Source organism: Stomoxys calcitrans, chromosome 5 (genome assembly GCF_963082655.1).
Source record: "Stomoxys calcitrans chromosome 5, idStoCalc2.1, whole genome shotgun sequence".
Lineage (NCBI taxonomy): Eukaryota > Metazoa > Arthropoda > Insecta > Diptera > Muscidae > Stomoxys > Stomoxys calcitrans.
Window position 1 is genome coordinate 88047592 of NC_081556.1, and position 20181 is coordinate 88067772.

Below are 20181 nucleotides of genomic sequence, written 5' to 3' on the forward strand. Positions count from 1 at the left end.
GTGGCCCAAATAGAAAAACAGATTTTGCAAAATAATTGTAAATTTGAATTTATTATTAAAAATTTTAAACATTTGATTCCAATAATTAATTATATATGAGTTGAAATTGTCATACACGATTGTTTACCACATGTATAGAATAAAGAAAAAATTAACTTGATCAAGTTATCGTTAAACTAGCAAGAAGTTTATATGATTTCGCTATTGTTAACAACAACATAAGCTAAAATCGAATAAAAATGTCGTTAGCGCTGTATGAAGTTCAATTTTATTAGAAATTAGTTAATTTTAACTGAAACATGGGGTCACTTTTTTTGAGTGTGTGAGTTATGTCATTAAAGTCATTATTATGTCATTAAAGTCATTAAAGATCAATTTTTAACTTTTAACGCTTTAATTTATTTATTTGATATATTTCTAAACACTACATATAGCGAAGAATGCTGTTTTTTCAGGCTCGTCTTTCTTCTTTTGAATAAATTTCAGCATTTTGTTTTGCACATACTAAAAACAGGCTTGTTGGCAAGTTATAATAATCTTAAATTAACACTTGCTGATGAAAATAATTTCTTAGAATGCTATCATTCGATATAAATTTAATAAGAAATTGTTTTTTGATTTTTTTGCATAGTGGTGTACTCTTTCGTAGAAATATAGCTTTGATAAGATTTCGATATGAATTAGTGGTAATTTTTCTAAAATGTGCAAAAACATTAACTGATATCTATTGTCATTGATAAATGCTTTCAAAGTCGATATGTCATTATGTTGAATTTAATCTTAAGCCTAGTATTGACTTCGATTATGCGGAAATGTTGCTCAACATCAATTTAATTTTGTGAAATCTCACAATTTTTGCAACAGTAAGCAGTTGTATGTTGACATCATTGTTATCTTACGAATGACAACCAAACTTAAAACAAATTTTAACTACAAGGTGTCCAATTTGTTTTGAAGAAAATTTAAAAAAAAAAAATCCTGTATGTTTGGCAGCATAACACGAAAAAATACAAAGAGGCGTATCAAGCGGGGCTAGACAAAATTCATGCCCACACGGTGGCAGTTGCGGCGGACAGATACCGAGTGAATATAGTACCTCGAACAAGACCGCCATCCATTGCACCTAAAGAAATATAACCCGATCTCCCGATTATATGGGTAAATTTTGTGCGTAGGTGCCACATATGGTCTGAATCGGTCCATTAGCTCACATAAAAACCGATTTCCCGATTTTATTTCTTGAGTCTTCATAGGGCTCAATTTTTATTCGTTTTGGTTGAAATTTTGTATAATGACTTCCAGTATTGTCTTCAATATCAAAACCATTAATGGTCCGAATAGGTTCTTAACCTAGTATAGATCTAACAGCATAGCAATTAAAATCCATTATCCTCTGTTTGCTTAAAAAAACAGCCAAGGAACTTGACACATGATCCATGGTCGAGGGTATATAAGATCCGGCTCCGCCCTTCCCATGGTCAAAGAAGCTCTTTGAATCTTCTACTTCACATAGTTCGGCGTCAGAGCCTTCAGCCTCACTGATATGTAAGCATTCGCGCCGCTTATAATATGCCGCCAAGCCTCATCTTCATTCCCCAGGGGAAAATAAGGATGTAATAACTAAATAACTGTTAATAACACCGACTCCTATCGTCATACGTTCCATGTATGAGTCACAAACGTTAAACCCAGGCGTGGAAGTTAGGTCAATAGATCCCCTTCAGGGTATGGTGAGAAAACTGTATAGATGGGCAAGGGCAAATGGGCTTGGCATAAAGCTCAGAAAGACGGAGCGGGTGTTGTTCACCAGAAGGAGGACATATGACGAGTCCTTATTGGACTGGTCCTTAATGGAGTGGAGCTGTCTAGAACGGAAGAATGAACGTTGAGGGGAGAGTTAAACGGAGTCTGGAACATAGGCTACGAGCGGTCCACTAAATGTACTTTGCTGTGGTTTACTGATCTTCACCAATGAGCGCTTGGTGTGATACCGTGTCGTGGAGAGGGTGAGTCTACTCGGTATGGTGGAGAAGGTACAGGGTATTGCGGCAATGCTGATATCGGGGGCGAGGAGGAGTGCTCCGAGAGCAGCACTAAATGCGATACTCTGACACCTTTGCACTTGCACGGAGGGCGAGTCGTTGAGGTCTGCCTTCTGATTGATGTAGTCAGGGATATGGCACTCTTCGGATTTCGGGCATTCGTTTGTTCTGCGGAAGGCCGATGGCTTGGGACGACGACATGGCATTGGCGACGCGACGGATTGTGTACCGGGCGAATCTTTCTTTAACGGCGAATTGGAGTTTGTCTTCCCGGAGATGTAGCTTTGGGCTGGAAGCATTCCAAAAGCATACTGACGAGAGAAGGGAGATTGGTCTGTACGACTCCCTCTTGCTCGTGTCGTTTTCAGGTTTCAGTAGCGGGATCAGGCTGCCCATCTTCCAAACATCGGGTACTATAATAGTGTTTAGATAGGCTGAGGACAGTTGTAAGGTAATCGACTCCAAGCAGATTCAGATTCTTCAGCATCAGTGTAGAGATTCTGTCTGGAACCAGCGCTTTGTGCGACTTGGCGCCATGTATAACATTCGTAGCTTCGTGCACGGTTGTTGTTGTTGTTGTAGCAGTGTGTTGTACACTGAAAGGCCCCATCGGGCCGATGAAAGACTCCATCAGGCCAATGCGGTACGTACAACCCGCTGCCAAGGGATTGCACGGTAATTTGTGATGGCTATCCAGCGGCACGGAGATCACAGCTATACGAATGGCTAGCCTTTTCACTCACTGGTCAATAAATTGACGTTAATCTAAGAAAAATACCTCACAAGTAACGCCAGCATTCGTTAAAAAAAATCGTTTTCCAAGCAAGCAAATAAAAAACCAACGAAACCAAAAATCAGCTGTTTTTCTGCAAATTTTTACTGGAAGTCGTTTGCGTACTTTTGCTTGCAAATTTTTTAAAGAGAGTAAAATGGCTCTTGCTCCTGCAAATTTTTGCTGGAAAAGTACGAGAATAGACCTATTGTTTCGCCATGCTTGCTTGTGAACAAGCAGTATTCCCATGGCACTATTAAGAGGTATTGTCATTAGCACAACAACTAGAATCTACCCCCAACGAAACTACCTTGAGTGGAAAATGTCGAAAATTGATATGTCAAAGTGGTTTTAGAAATAAACTTTGTTTTACAACTTAGCTTCTTCAAATGTGTTTTATATATGTATTTTCTTCATTATAACACTGTTTTTTTGATTATGTGTGGCATATGGGGCCAAATAGAACATATTTTTAAGATTTAAGAAAGAATCACAGCTGTGTTATCAAGCCTTTGACATTTAGATTTACTGCAAAATCAAAACAATCATAAAAAAGTTGTACTCAGCTGTTCGCATGTCCTCGCCTTATAAGTGCACCCTGAGTATTCCTCAGGATGTGATACCGAAAGTAAAAAGTTCCTTTCCTTTCTTCAAATTACGATTTGTTGTACAAAAAATCTTACATATAAATTTCCCACTTTGAAGAACAATGGAAACAGTGTAGGTCAATCATTCACAATAACACTGAAACCGTGCTATCAATGCACGAATTGCAAAGTCCAGTAAAACTACCTTTTACCTATTGCCAAATGTCGACACGCTTATTCACAAAAATACTTTCGTCCGGTTCGCATAACGTGCTTTGCAAACCGGCTGTCTTCTCTCTCGGAAATAAATTGTTCTCGTCATCAAATAATCAGAAAACTTGTCTATTCCACGCAACAAAGTCCTTTAAGATAGTTGGTGCTGCAATTAAATCCGTTCGCAATATGTCCAACTATCAGATAATTGAAAAGGGTGCTCCCAACTCAACAAATTACAGCATTTACTACAGTAAGTATGGCATGTTTGCTTTAAAAAATGTTTGCAATGTGTCCGGTGGTGAGTGACGGTGATGACTTTGACCCACAGCATTGCCGTTTAATAGGATCAAATAAAATAGTTGAAGACTAAACTAGTTATTGTTATCAAATAATTAACTCTTATTAACGTCGTCCGTCCGCTGGCATAGGCTTATGCAATTTCTTTTTTTTTATTTTGTATACAGTAATGATGGTGACTATTGATAAGAGCCCATTACGAATCATCCAACTGCTGTTGTGGTAGCACTTGTACTGTGGGAAATAAGGGAAATAACCCGTATGTAGCACATGATAAATTGTTTTTCAAATTTTTGCAATGCTGTGCTTGCAAAAGTAGTGTTCTATTTTTACTTGTCCTTAAGTTTTGAAATTTTTGAGTGATTATTTATTGATTTTTTGCATATTCGCAACAATGTCTTCCATTTAGTACAATATCATATTGCCTACGTTCTAGCTCAACGGGGTTTTTGTGGCTTGGGCCACTAGCGGTATTTGGGTCTAATGACACCTTCAGATTACTTTTGCTGCATCAAGCCAAGTACCATATTTGATCTAAAGATCTTCAAAATTCACATTTTCTGGGTGCGGGTTACTGATATATCTAAGGAAATGGTGGAGCAAACAAACTTGCAAAACTGCGAAAACAAGCAGTTAGACTAAAGCTTGCTACTGAACATTTTTGAGTAGTTCTACTCTAGGTTGTCATATCTTTGTTTAAATCAGCGATTGTGAGCATTCGCTATTGATTGGGATTTTTAAAACGTTCTGGCTGTGGTTCAATGGTAAGAACTTGAAGGCATATTCCTTCACCCGCTCCTGTGTTATTAGTATGGACTAAATGCTTGAGTCTGATTACAGGCTGCCACTTAAACCTAACATAGCTAGCCTAGACACAAATCTTCTTACATACATAGATCAATGTTTAAGGGTGTTATAAACCCAACGGCGAAGTTAAAAAATCCAACCCTCTAAGAATTTTTTTTGTCACGTAGACATTCTGCCTCAAAAATTCCACTTTATTCCTTTCCCTGCGTGACTAATCGATCTCCGTGTTTAGTAATCAGATAGATATTAAAACTGATTTCATTGCGACATTTGATAGCGGCTATTGTGAAGAGATATTGTTCAAAGTACTTGGTTCTAGAGATAAACAAACATAACCGGTTTTTGAAACATGCCTCTTATGTTTCGGTCAGTAGGTGTCCATTCATATTTATTTCCTGCCCATTAAACACAGGTTGACATTTTTCAAATCACATTTATCGTTAGTTTGGGTTTAAAAATGTTCTCAAGAAAAATTCAGTTTTAGTTTAAACAACAATTTGAGAATGGGTCTTGGAAGACAGTACAATGAACACTACACAGCTATCGCGTGCCGGGGCCTCAAATGGTCCATCCACTTAGTTGGCGTACCTTTTCCCACATTTGCGCCGGTATCTCACGAAAAATTCTTCAACGTTGCCTTCCAATGTGTCAATTGAAACGGGCTTGTCATAGTCATGATCTTTAACATAGCCCCACAAAAAATAATGCAAAGGCGTAAAATCGCACTATCTAGGCGGCCAATTGATCGGTCCCGAGCTTGAAATAAAATGTTTACCGAACTCGCTTCTCTATAAGTCCATTGTTGCGCGTGCTGTGTGGCATGTGTTGAAACGACATACCATTCAAGTCAAGCTCTTGCATTTTGGGCAAAAAAAGTTGGATATCCATCTGACGATAGTGCTCATCATGGCAGCTGGTTGTACGTACCGGATTGACCCGATGGAGTTCTTCATCGGCAAGGGCTGCCGCCTCAGTGCAAAACACACTGCTATAACAACAACAACTGTTACGTTACGATTCGCAACATCTTTGAAGAAGTACGGTCCAATGATGCCACCAGCCCATAAACCGCACTAAACTGTGCCTTTTTCTGAATACATTGGTAGCTCTTGTTGATCTTTTCTCCAAAATCCACAATTCTGCTTATTGACGCTCCTATTGAGCCAAAAATGAGCTTCGTCCATTAAGGAACAGGGGGTATTTCTCTCATATCAACGAGGGCAGTCCGATTAAAGTTTACGCTAAATGGTAACAAGTAAAAAGGCGTTAAGTTTGACCGGGCCTAACTTTGGATACCCACCATCTCGGGTATATAAGTAAACCGCCTTTCTTCACAATCCGGTGAAAAATGCATAAAAATGAAAAATTCATAGTAGCTTTATCGAAATATGTTCCATTTTGGACCAAATTCAGCATGGGCATTGAGTGGTCCAATAAGTACAAGTACTCTTATTATTTTTTTATTTTTTATTTGATAAAAATGTAATGATAGTACAACAAGCATTACTTATAAATTACAGTACTATCCGATATATGTCAATAACTAATAGTTTCACAAAAATAATACTATTACATAGGTATTTAAGTATAAACAAAGAAATTAATGATTAAAGAATTATACAGAAGATAAATAATTATTAGTGTAATTTGATGTATATATTAATAAATGTGAGCTAATATTTAAAGGGTCAAAATTAAATTACTTCCTAAGTGAGATGATGTTTTAGCTTAAGTTTAAAGTTCTTTTCATTAGGACTATTTCTTAAATTGATTGGGAGGGCGTTCCAGAGACGAATGGTGTAAACAAAAAATTGTCTGTCACATACCAAGTAGTTACTTTGCAGTGGAACCATGCAATTGGTTCGAGAAGATCGTGAGATTTCCAACCGGTCGTAAAGATATTTGGGTTCATGTGTATAAATTAAGCGATGCATGAAAGTCAGTGCACGAAATTTCAAAAAATTTTCAAATTCCATCCCATAAAACTGTCTAGAAGCCGATGATATACTATCCGCACGTCTGATACTATAAACAAATCGTGTAATGTCATTCGAAACTACTTTTAATTTACGCTTATGGACGTAGTCACATTCTGCGTATATCTCACAACAATACAAAAGTTTAGGTAGTAAATAGGCATGAGCAATTGCGTGACGCACACTGAATGGAATATATTGGTGAATAGACCAAAGAGTCCGTAACATACCATAAATCTGTCCTATAGCCAACTCAATATGCCTATTCCAGGACAGAGTATTGTCAAATAATACCCCTAAATTCCTTGCAGTCTGCACATACTCTATGGTCTTGTCACCTAAGGCAAGCCTAGGCAAAGACAATGTATCTATAGACTTTCTCGAGATAACAATGCACTTCGTCTTATCAGGATTCAACTTCAAGCCATTCTTGGTTGCCCAATCACTGATGGCAATTAACTGCAAATTAATCCACGCCACATATGACCTTGTATCACTCGTCCTGCAAGAGAAACACAATTGCACATCATCAGCGTATATGTGCATGTCATATCCATCAGGTATGCTTGCAATATCATTGACATATAATGAAAATAATAGTGGTCCCAGCACAGAACCCTGAGGAATACCACGAGTAAGCTCCAAGAAATCAGACATCATACCGTTAGAGTAAACAGCCTGTGTGCGCCTGTCCAGATATGATGCAATAAACCGAACTGCTGTGTCGTCAAAATTAAACAAGGTTGTAAGTTTAGATGCCAATATCGTGTGATCCACGGAATCGAATGCCTTAGAGTGGTCTAATAGGACAAGAAAGCTTACGTGGTTATCATTAATATTGCGTCTAATATTTTCGACTACATCAATAAGTGCAGTCGTACAACTACGGCGTTTACGAAACCCAGATTGCCTATCTGATAAAAGGAAATTCCTGTTTAAAAATGTATTTATCTGATCATACACAATATTCTCAAATGCCTTAGACAAGAATGGCAAGATCGCTATTGGTCTAAAATCATTATTGGACTTAGGTACCGGAATAACCTTTGCCCTCTTCCAGCCACTGGGAAAGATCGATGACAGAAGTATATAGTTAAATATATGTGTAATAAATGGTAAAAGATTCGGTAATATTGGTTTCAGAAAGTTAGGGTCAATACCATCGACACCTGTGGCATTGGATTTTATCCTCAAAATTGACTCCAGAACGTCACATTGATCAACAAGTCGAAATCTGAATTGCTCGTCAATGCCATTCACGTCAGTCTGCAATCCGCCCAAGTAAACATTACCTTGCGCAAACGGTACATTAATGGCCAAAAATTGCCGGTTCATATCATCGAGTTCGGGTTTGGAAAGATTCGCATCTTCGCCAGTCTTCTTTCCAATTCCGATACCAATGTCTCTGATCACGCCCCATTTTTGCCTGCAAGTGACAGCAGAGTTGTACCTTTCACCATAGAACGACATCTTGTTCTCCCGGATCTCCTTTACAACCTGATTCCTGAGTGTTCTATATTCGTCATGGAGTCTTTTAGTCCTGAACCTCTTCCACCTACTGTAAGCCCGATTTCTTTTAGAAATCAATTCAGTCACTCGTCCGGTTATCCAGGGCTGCTGCCTTGATTTGACAACCCTACGTTTCAAAGGCACGTATCTCTCGTAGAGGCGGATCACATTCTCTTCAAGAAATCTTACTTTCTCGTTCACATCCACGTAGTGGTATATCGCACTCCATTCCACTGAGAGCAGATCCGTCAGTAAGTTCTCGTTGTCTACATGTCTAAAGTCTCTATACCAAATAGTTTTATCCTCGTATTCCATAGTAAAATTATAATTTAAGAAAATAATGTCATGCCTGGAGAAACAACTAGCAGAAAGTTGGTCATAAAGCAGCACCTTATCCACTGACCCAACAAGAAAAAGATCCAATAGAGTCTCAGATGTATTTGTATAATGAGTTGGAGTATCCGAATTAACAGAATGTAAGCCATATGTATTAAAGTCATTGTTCAAATTTGTAGAACAAATTATTTGTCTTTTTAGTAGCCATATCCAAATATAGACCGATCTGAACCATATACGACACGGATGTCGAAAAGCCTAACATAAGTCACTGTTTCAAATTTCAGCGAAATCAGATAATAAATGTGCTTTTTTAACGGGCCAAGACCTTAAATTGAGAGATCGGTCTATATGGCAACTATATGAAAATCTGAACCGATCTGGGCCAAATTGAAGAGGGCTGTCGAAGGGTTTAACACAACTCACTGTCCCAAATATTGGTAAAATCGGACAATAAATGCGACTTTTATGGGTCCAAAACCTTAAATCGAGAGATTGGTCTATATGGCAGCTATATCCAAATCTGGACCGATCTGGGCCAGACTGTTGAGGGATGTCGAGGGCCGAACTTAGCTCACTGTCCCAAATTTTGGCGACATCGGACAATAAGTGCGCCTTTTATGGGTCCAAGACCTTAAATAGAGCGAACGGTCTATATGTCAGCCTTATCTAAATCTGGACCGAGCTGGACCATATTGAAATGGGATTTCGAATGGCCTAACACAATTCACTGTCCAAAATTTCAGCAAAATCGGATAATAAATGTGTCTTTTATGGGCCTAAGACCCTAAATCGGCGGATCGGTATATATAGGGGCTATATCAAGATATAGTCCATCTTCGAATTTAACCTGCTTATAGGCAAAACAAGAAGCTGGGCGAAGTTTCAGCTCAATATCTCTATTTTTAAAGACTGTAGCCTGATTTGAACAGAGACGGAAATGGCTAGATCGTCTTAGATTTTTACGCTGATGAATAATATATATACTTTATAGGGTCGGAAATGGATATTTCGATGTGTTGCAAACGGAATGACAAAATGAATATACCCCTATCCTTCGGTGGTGGGTAAAAAGGTCCTCATTTTTTATGCCGCATGGCGATACCACTTGGTAGAGAAGTTTTAACATGGCAGAGTGCCTTACAAATGTAGCCAGCATTAGTAAGGGGATAACCACCGCTGACAATTTGTCTGTAGTTCGCTCCGAGATTTGCACCCAGGCATTCGGCGTCATGGACGGACATGCCACCCTCTGTGCCACGGTGGCCGCCATAATAAGTAACTGTGTACCATATATGCTTAATACATAATGCTTAAGGCTCTATTACACGGTATGTAAGTGTTTTATGACATTTCAAATTTAGCACCTGAAGAGTTGTACATGTTGTGTGATACAAATGAAACTAACATATGAAAATCACATTTCAAAATAGCACATGCAATTCTTTGGTGTAGAGTAGAGCGTGCTCTATTCCTTCTGACAAAAACATAACGAAATCAGCTGTTTTTATAGTCAGTCGAATGAAAGCAACCCTAAATTGAATTGTTAAATAATTAATTAATTAATTAAATAATTGAATAAATTTATGATTTGGCCAGCTTTCTCACAACTTAACAATTTTTACGCATAAAAAAGTCAGACTTGCTTACATTTTTAGGTTATGTTATACGAAAATAACAAACAGCTGTGAAGCAAAAACGTTGAATCCTATGTAAGTTGACAATTTTGACAAACACTTTAAATTACATGTGAATATAAAAAGTGACAAGTCATAAGACCACTACATGTCGCTTAATGACGGCTTCACAAACTACTAGTTAAGGATCTATCACACCATATGTTCTTGTCTTACGACATATATATTAAAGTTGCACACATAGTGTAATATGAATGAAACTTACATAAGACAATTACATTTCAAAATAGCTCACTTTATTTTCTCGATTGGAGCGGTGCTCTATTTTTTCTGATAAAAATATAAAGAAATCAGCTGTTTTTGCTGTCAATCGGTTAAAAGCCACTTCAAATTTAATGATTTGGCCAGCTTTCTCACAAATGTTGCAATTTTTATACCATCCATTATAGGATGGGGGTTATACTAATTTCGTCATTCTGTTTGTAACTCCTCGAAATATTCGTCTAAGACCCCACAATGTATATATATTCTTGATCGTCGTGACATTTTAAGTCGATCTAGTCACGTCCGTACGTCTGTCGGTCCGTCAGTCTTTCCGTCCGTCTGTCTGTCGAAAGCAAGATAACTTTCGAAGGAGTAAAGCCATCCGCTTGAAATTTTGCACAATTACCTATTAGTGTAGGTCGGTTGGGATTGTAAATGGGCCATATCGGTCCATGTTTTGATATAGCTGCCATATAAACCGAAGTTGCGTCTTGACTTCTTGAGCCTCTAGAGTCCGCAATTCTTATCCGATTTGGCTGAAATTTCGCATGAGATGTTTTGTTATGATTTCCAACAACTGTGACATTTATGGTTTAAATCGTTCTATAACCTGATATAGCTGTCATATAACCCGATCTGGGGTCTTGACTTCTTAAGCCTCAAGAGGGGGCAATTTCTATCCGATTTGGCTGACATTTCGCTTGACGTATTTCTTTCGCCATAACCTGAAAAAGCTGCCATATAAACCGATCTTGACTTCTTGACCGACTTGAGGGCGCAATTCCTATCCAATTTAGCTGACATTTTGCATGAGCTGTTTTGTTATGACTTCCAACAACTGTGCCAAATATGGTTCGGTCCATAACAAGATATACCGATCTGGGATCTTGACTTCTTGTTTTTATCATATGTTTGCCTAAAAAGCGATACCGGGAAAAGAACAAGACTGATGCGATCCATGGTGATAGCAAAAATGATGAATCGTACGTAAATTGAGAATGAAATTTGTATGATACATAGAAAGTGACATGTCATAAGACAAGAACATATAGTGTGATAACATCTTTATACCTTAACTGGCAACCATACCGAGATACTCATCGAAAGTGTTTTCGACTATCTGTGGACATGGACTTTGCTACGGTCCTTATATAGTTGACACCTATCGGAAATTCCTATTTATTATATACACACATATAGATTAAAATTATTAGTATGCTGCTTATCTTCCTCATACAATAATAAGATAAAACTTTTTCTGGGAATTGAAATACACACTACGTATACAAATTGGGCAATTGAATTAAACATTTTGTTTGCAAACCACGAACGAATTCTCATTAACTTTCAAAAATGGTGATTTTAGTTCTTTATATTAAGGTAAACAAAATATTTATTAAACATATGTTTTACAAAAAAAAAAAAAATTGTTAAGTTTTAATGGTAGGATAACTTTTGGTGTTCGCTCCACATTAGGGTGACAAAAAAATACGCTGAGGATTTCAGCTCTCACTACGGCAGCAAAGTGGGCTGACGTAAATCCATTTAAATAGAATTTGTTCTTTGCAGCAGCAGACACAAGAGGAACCCACGGCCGAAAATGTTTCCTTGGGAGGAGAGAATGTTCCCGTTACTGAAAAACCTATACCATTACTACGTTGTGGAACAATTTCAGGGTCATGGTCTGGAGGTTGAGAAATTTCAATTTTGGGGAATTGTTTGTATTAGGTTGGTAGAGCAAAACCCCAAAATGGCTTGGAGTTTTCAGCCCCGATTTTTTTTATGAACCTTTATATGTATAACCTTAACCTTTATTGTACTGTAAAAGTAACCCAAAGATCAAGTACCTCACAGATTGTTTAGAATGTTCTGGAAGGAATATTAGGTTATTTATACCCCTTCGTTATTTTTATACCCCTTCGACATAGGATGGGGTATACTAATTTGGTCATTCTGTTTGTAACACCTCGAAATAAGCGTCTAAGTATATATTCTTGATCGTCATGTCATTTTAAGTTGATCTAGCCATGTCCGTCCGTATGTCTGTCGAAAGCCCCCTAACTTTCGAAGGAGTAAAGCTAGGCGCTTGAAATTTTGCACAAATACTTTTTATTAATGTAAGTCGGTTGGGATTGTAAATGGGCCAAACCGATCTTAGGTCTTGACTTCTTGAGCCTCTAGAGGACGCAATTCTCGTCCGATTAAACTGATTTTTTTTGCACGCGTTGTTTTGGTATCGCTTCCAACAACTATGCTAAATATATTTCAAATCGGTTCATAGCCTGATATAGCTGCCATATAAACCGATCTTGGATCATGACTTCTTGAGCCGCTGGAGGGCGCATTTCTCATCCGATTTGGATGAAATTTTGCGTGAGGTGTTTTGTTATGATTCCCAAAAAATGCGCTTAGTATGACGCAAATCGGTACATAACCTGGTATAGATGCCATATAAACCGATCTTGGGTCTTCTTGAGCCTCTAGAGGGCGCAATTCTCGTCCGATTTGACTGAAATTTTGCACGCGGTGTTTCGGTATTACTTTCAACAACTGTGCTAAGCATGTCTAAATCGGTTCAAAACCTGATATAGCTGCCATATAAACCGATCTGGGATCATGACTTCTTGAGCCGCTGGAGGGCGCATTTCTCATCCAATTTGACTGAAATTTTGCATGAGGTGTTTTGTTATGATTCCCAAAACCCGGTTTAGTATGGCGGAAACAGGTGCATAACCTGATATAGCTGCCATATAAACCGATCTGGGATTTTGACTTCTTGAGCCTCTAGAGGGCGCAATTTTCGTCCGATTTGACTGAAATATCGGTATTACTTTCAACAACTGTGCTAAGCATGTCTAAATCGGTTCAAAACCTGATATAGCTGCCATATAAACCATCATCATGACTTCTTGAGCCGCTGGAGGGCGCATTTCTCATCCAATTTGACTGAAATTTTGCATGAGGTGTTTTGTTATGATTCCCAAAACCCGGCTTAGTATGGTGGAAACCGGTGCATAACCTGATATAGCTGCCATATAAACCGATCTGGGATTTTGACTTCTTGAGCCTCTAGAGGGCGCAATGCATTTATGGTCTGAATCAGACTATAACTTGATTTAGCTCCACTAACATAACAGTTCTTATTCATTATTCTTTGTTTGCCTTAAACGAGATACCGCGCAAAGAACTCGACAAATGTGATCCATGGTGGAGGGTATATAAAATACGGCTCGGCCGAACTTAGCACGCTCTTACTTGTTGGATATCGGACCATCACCTTTTTGTCAAAAAAGTGCCAGTCAAAATAAAAGACGATCGGGACAACATGGGATTCATTTTAAATGAATCTGAGTGTGGAAAACGAAAATGATATAAAAATTTGGGGTTAAGTCATAGGTGGCTGCCCCGCCTCAAAAATCACCTAAAACGGACATGTGGACCGATCGGGATAACATGGGACTGCAAGGTATTTGGGAGTAGAATAAAAATCTGATGTCAACACGTCGGATCGGAAATGTTGTGCCATCGGAATAATAACGGACACAATAGGTGCTTGGGTGTAGAATTACAATTTGTTTGGGCCACAACCCAAAAAAAAAGAAACTGACGTTAATATTAGGGACCAAGGGAAAAATGCACTTTACAGGGTGCACCCCCAATTTTTTTATATTTTTTATTGTTAAATCTACTCGACAATAGTAGATTACGAAAAAACAAACAACATGCCTAAAAATTGAACCCGCGAAGGACCTAAGGGTTCTTGAGAATTTGTAACCCAGGTAACATAGGCAATATGGGTATCAAATGAAAGGTACGAAGAAGTAAATTACGATAGATTTGCAAAAATTTTTTTTTTGATAAAATTTTCTTTCCTTTAGGAGCTTAATTTATTTTTTTTTCATAAATATCGTAATTTATTCTTTGGTACCTTTCATTTGATACCTAAAGGGTGATTTTTTTGAGGTTAGGATTTTCATGCATTAGTATTTGACAGATCACGTGGGATTTCAGACATGGTGTCAAAGAGAAAGATGCTCAGTATGCTTTCATCATAATTAGACTTACTAACGAGCAACGCTTGCAAATCATTGAATTTTATTACCAAAATCAGTGTTCGGTTCGAAATGTGTTCATTCACCGTAACGTTGCGTCCAACAGCATCTTTGAAAAAATACGGTCCAATGATTCCACCAGCGTACAAACCACACCAAACAGTGCATTTTTCGGGATGCATGGGCAGTTCTTGAACGGCTTCTGGTTGATCTTCACTCCAAATGCGGCAATTTTGCTTATTTACGTAGCCATTCAACCAGAAATGAGCCTCATCGCTGAACAAAATTTGTCAAAATTTGAACATATTTCGAACCGAACACTGATTTTGGTAATAAAATTCAATGATTTGCAAGCGTTGCTCGTTAGTAAGTCTATTCATGATGAAATGTCAAAGCATACTGAGCATCTTTCTCTTTGACACCATGTCTGAAATCCCACGTGATCTGTCAAATACTAATGCATGAAAATCCTAACCTCAAAAAAATCACCCTTTACATTACCTATGTGGACAAGGTGCAAAATTTTCAAGACGCCGTAGGTTCTTCCCGGGTCCAACTTTTTAGGCATGTTTTAGCATATTTGTAATCTATGAGGGGGAGTTTTGGTCCTTCAGCGGCCCAGAGGCCTTTGCCCCAAAAACCGACTTCTGATTCGTGTTCCTGGGCTCAACCCACATCTAGATACAAAATTTTAGTGAAATAGGGAGCTGCGCCCTTTAACCTGCATTTTTGCCGAAAGTACTTTGAGAGTAAGGCACAAATTTGATGTATGAATTTGGGGGACAAGAATCTGGTTTGGTTTCTAAATTCGGGACCATAACCCAAAAATTACGAATTTGACAATAATATTAGGGACCAGTGTCTGAGGGCTGTCACAAAACCCATCTAAAGGACACGTATTCCAATCGGGGTAATATGGGACTTTAAGAGTAGAGCAAGAAGCCGTGGTACTTTTATACTATTGAATCTACTATGGTTAGGTTATGTAAGAGTGGCAGTCATTTACAGACTCACTTAGACAATTTTAAGTCCATTGTGATACCACAGTAGCGACAGACAAAGGTTTCTGGCGGGAATCGAACCCACGACTCCTGCACTGGTAATCCAAGCACGCTACCAACTCGGCTACCGGGGCGCCCTACTATTGTACTTACATGGGTTTGAAATATTTAGAGAAATATTTTGTGTACCCTCCACCATAGGATGGAGATTTTCAACGCACATTGTGCCCCAAATCCTGAAAATGGGATACGGGCCAAATACAGAAAAACAACCACAGATCATCAATGAGGTGTCACCATGTTTCACGGCCTTCTAGGGGTGCTTAGGGTTATATTATTTTGGGTTCAAGTCCAATTATTTTTACAATGCAGGAGACAGGCGATCTCTAGAGATCTTTGCCCAAAGATAAGTTTCTATCAACCTTGACTTTCAAAATGAACGATGACAGACCAATAGGGCGAAAATCTTTCGCTTTCGTATGGTACGGTTTCCATGCTTTTGGAATGAAAATTACCTTTGTGTACCTCCAGCCAAGATACGTCACTCAGAAGAACAGGGGATGCAATGGAAATGCCCTCATCCTCATCATAGCCCATTTATTTCAGGCTTGTACGCCTGGCCATTAACTGGGTCCCAACTACCAATCGGCGGTATTTACACATTGTACAGCTCCATCTTGGAAGTACCGGTCTTAACTGCAATCCCCATGCTCTCCATGTTAGGGTCACCAAGCACCAGGCGCAGGCGAGATGTGTCTATACTGCACGAAAAGACGTATCACGAAGCCCAATTCCCCACCTGCATTCCTTAAGCGTTCTTTACGTAGCACATTGTATCCGTGACATTTGTGCAAGCTGCAAGTGTAGGTCAAGTTTGTTGGATCGCCGTAACCAATATGTTCTACGGACTCATAAAATCTTGCCTCTCAGATCATTGCAATTTAATTGTTAAAAATGATCACTTCCCGGAACTGGCCTGGCAATATTGGGGCTGGGATATTGCATATATTGCCGCACGGGAGAGTCACATAGTCCGACGACAATGACGGTGAAGGCGACGATGACGCTGAGGCGGCAGCCCTCGCCTCTCCCATATTCGCACAGCATCTTGGAACATATTTAGTGTGTCTATACTCCCGTAGTGACATAAGACCAGAGCAAGATCGGAAATGTTTTTGTTGTTTTTGTTGTTTTTGTAGCAGTTTGTTGTGTTCTATCTTTAGTCTGCTTGGTTCTGTTAAGTGTCAAGATCCAGGAACTCTGCGACTAAGATGAGGTGCGTCCAGAGGGATCTGGGTCTGGCTGGGCAGTTAAACAGGTGACGTGTATCGTGTGGTCCCTGGTCACAGTCGGGACATACATCTTGCACGTCGGCATCAATCCTTGTTCTCGAAAATGGACCCCTCTCCATGCACCGTTTACACCTCACCGACACTGTCTATATTCGCACAGCAACTTGGAATGTATTCGGTTTAAATATACTGCCGTAGTTCATGTAAGGCCAGAGCAAGATCGGATATGTATCCACTCCATGCACCGGTTAAACCTCACCGACACCGAGCGATGATGGAAGAGGTTCTGGCAAACCGAACAAAACCAGGGTCCGGGATTGTTTTCCATCCCGGCAAGGGCCGGAGGCTTGCGGGAAAGGAACTTTGGGATGTGCCTCTCCTATGACGGAAAAATTACGAACACTTACACTGAAGCGGCAGTTCTTGCCGATGAGGATTCTATCGGGTCAGTCCGGTGCGTACAATCGGCCGCCATGGGATTTGTCCACTAGCCAAGCTCCTGTAGGTGAGTATACTGGTTCCGAAGGACCGATCGCCGCGGGAACACGATGTCCATTGATTATTTAAAGGCGCCATTAACTCGCCTTGTCATTCGAGCTTCATAGGTACTCAGTATTTGTGCAAGAGCCGGTGCCGCCTGACCTCTCGCTGAGACTCTCCGCTCGATACCGCAGATTGTCCACGACTTCCGTTGCAACTACTCCGTATGGAGCATTCAACTATACGCAACCTGTGGACGTGCCCGGTAGCTCGCAGCGTAGCTTCTTGTGACAGCAATGAACATCACACAAATCGGACCTCAATGTTCCGGCCTGTGTGGTGATCCCAGCTACCCCGTACCGGGTCAAATACGTCCATATTCCGATATAGTTCCTCTATAAACTTATCTCCCTATTTGACATCTTCAGCCCTTAGATGTTACCACCATAAGGCGATCAATCCCATGGCAGCCGGTTGTATTTACCGGTTAGACCCGATGAATTCCTTCATCGGCTAGGGCTACCGCCTCAGTGTACCACACACTGCTACTACAACAACAACAACAGCAACAATCATAAGGCGATTTGCAAGAGTATTTTCCGTTTGTTCTTCAAATGGAATATTTAAGACAGTTGAGTGTGGATACCACAATTCCTGACTTACTTAATTTTACAAGTTACCAGCATGCTTACCAAATAAATTAGTCAAGTTTTGCTTACTTTCACAAGTTAAATTTTTTTTTCGTTGCAGAAACTGCTAGTGGTAAAGGTGTCTCGCCATTGCACGACATTCCCCTGTATGCCAATGAAGAGAAGACAATTTACAATATGGTGGTTGAAGTGCCACGTTGGACAAACGCTAAAATGGAGGTAATATTGGTTATGACAATCTCACCCACCTCTAGAAATTAAAGAGAAATTGATTGCCATATTGCGTGCTCATTTTTATTGTCTATGCCATTTAGATTAGTTTGAAAAATCCTTTGAATCCCATCAAACAAGATGTTAAAAAGGGAAAACTGCGTTTTGTGGCCAACTGTTTCCCACACAAGGGCTACATTTGGAATTACGGTGCTTTCCCACAAACCTGGGAGAATCCGGATCACATTGAACCTAGCACTGGTTGCAAGGGCGACAATGATCCCATAGATGTTTTGGAAATTGGTTATCGTGTAGCCAAGCGTGGTGATGTGGTACAAGTTAAAATTTTGGGTACCATTGCTTTGATCGATGAGGGCGAAACCGATTGGAAAGTTATTGCCATAGATGTGAATGATCCTTTAGCCGAGAAAATGAATGACATTGGTGATGTTGATAAACATTTCCCCGGTCTACTGAGGGCAACTGTGGAATGGTTTAAGATATACAAGATACCTGATGGCAAGCCAGAAAATCAATTTGCCTTCAATGGAGATGCCAAAAATGCCGCCTTTGCCACCAATGTGGTGTCTGAAACACACAAATTCTGGCAGGGATTGATAAGCCAACAATTGGACGGAGGCTCCATCTCACGGTAACTAAAAACATTCAAACTTCCAATTGTTAACAGTCTAAGAAGACACTTTACCATTTAGGTTAAATACAACAGTGACCGATTCACCATTCCTTACAAATACCGAAGAGGCTGAAAAAATTATATCCGAAGCTGCCGAAGGTGGAGACGTTGAGGATGTAACCGATATAGGTAAGATTCATTTCCTTCCCTCTAACATCTACTCTAAACTGTAGTATAGCTATAACTACTACAATAGTATGCCCACCTATGTATGCCCCAAATGCATTATTAATAGTTCGAAATTTAAATTGTTTTTTTTTGTTTGGCCTATTTTTTAACAAATGCTTTGCTTAATATTGGTTTTTGGTTTAACATTTAATTTTAAGTTGTCATACTTTTGATTACCCCATAAGTTTTTCTTGTAAATAATTAAGTATCACATTTTTTCTATTAATAAAGCTTTTTATGTCTGTAGCTAATTTTGTTTCCTTCAACAATCGATCGTATTCGAGTTGATGTAATTCCTACTGTTTTTTCCCTTCTCTCATTTCAGTTGATAAATGGCATTTTATTCATCTTAAGTGAAACAAACAAGGCTCAACTCTGATATTTTTGAAAAATGTTAACATAAAATGGCATAAAACCCATTAAAATACTTATGTATGTAGTATCGTATGAACACGAGGAAAAGTTTAAGAGGCATTCTTATTTAAAACATATTACCTAAATACACAATGGCAAAGTTTTGCACCGCAAAAAATATGCATTTTCTTGATTAATTAATGTATGCAAATCGCAAATTTGTCATGAACTTTCCAATAAGGAACAGGGGCAAGCTACTCGCCCTTCAAGTATGAGCTCAATTATAAGGGGCCTCTTTTTTATGATACCTCTTTGGGGAGAAGTTTTTATTGGGTTGCCCAAAAAGTAATTGCGGATTTTTCATATAGTCGGCGTTGACAAATTTTTTCACACCTTGTGACTCTGTAATTGCATTCTTTCTTCTGTCAGTTATCAGCTGTTACTTTTACCTTGCTTTAGAAAAAAAAAGTGTAAAAAAGTATATCTGATTAAAGTTCATTCTAAGTTTTATAAAAATGCATTTACTTCCTTTTAAAAAATCCGCAATTACTTTTTGGGTAACTCAATACATGCTAAAGTACCTTACAACCAACTTTGAAAATTTTTTCTGATGCTCTCGCCAGGATTCGAACCCAGGTGTTCAGCGTCATAGGCAGACATGTTAAACTCTGAGCTACGGTGGCCCTTCATTCGTCTGCTAGGTTCTGCTAAATATCCAGATCCAGGAACTCTGCGACTTGGATGGTAGTAAGTGAAGTATTTCGTGTGGTCCCAGTTCACACACCGCCAGGATTTATCTAGATCCAGGAACTCTGCGACTTGGGTGGTAGTAAGTGA

At 39.1% G+C, this 20181-nt stretch overlaps 1 protein-coding gene across 1 annotated transcript; it reads left to right on the plus strand.

Annotated features, from left to right (window-relative positions):
• The first annotated feature begins 3604 nt into the window (after positions 1-3604).
• LOC106088758 (inorganic pyrophosphatase) lies at positions 3605-19524 on the plus strand. The gene is made up of 5 exons (XM_013254428.2): positions 3605-3867; positions 18019-18137; positions 18233-18780; positions 18842-18951; positions 19316-19524. The coding sequence occupies exons 1-5, from the start codon at positions 3624-3626 to the stop codon at positions 19345-19347; spliced, it is 1053 nt and encodes a 350-aa protein (XP_013109882.1). The 5' UTR covers positions 3605-3623; the 3' UTR covers positions 19348-19524.
• The last annotated feature ends 657 nt before the right edge of the window (positions 19525-20181 follow it).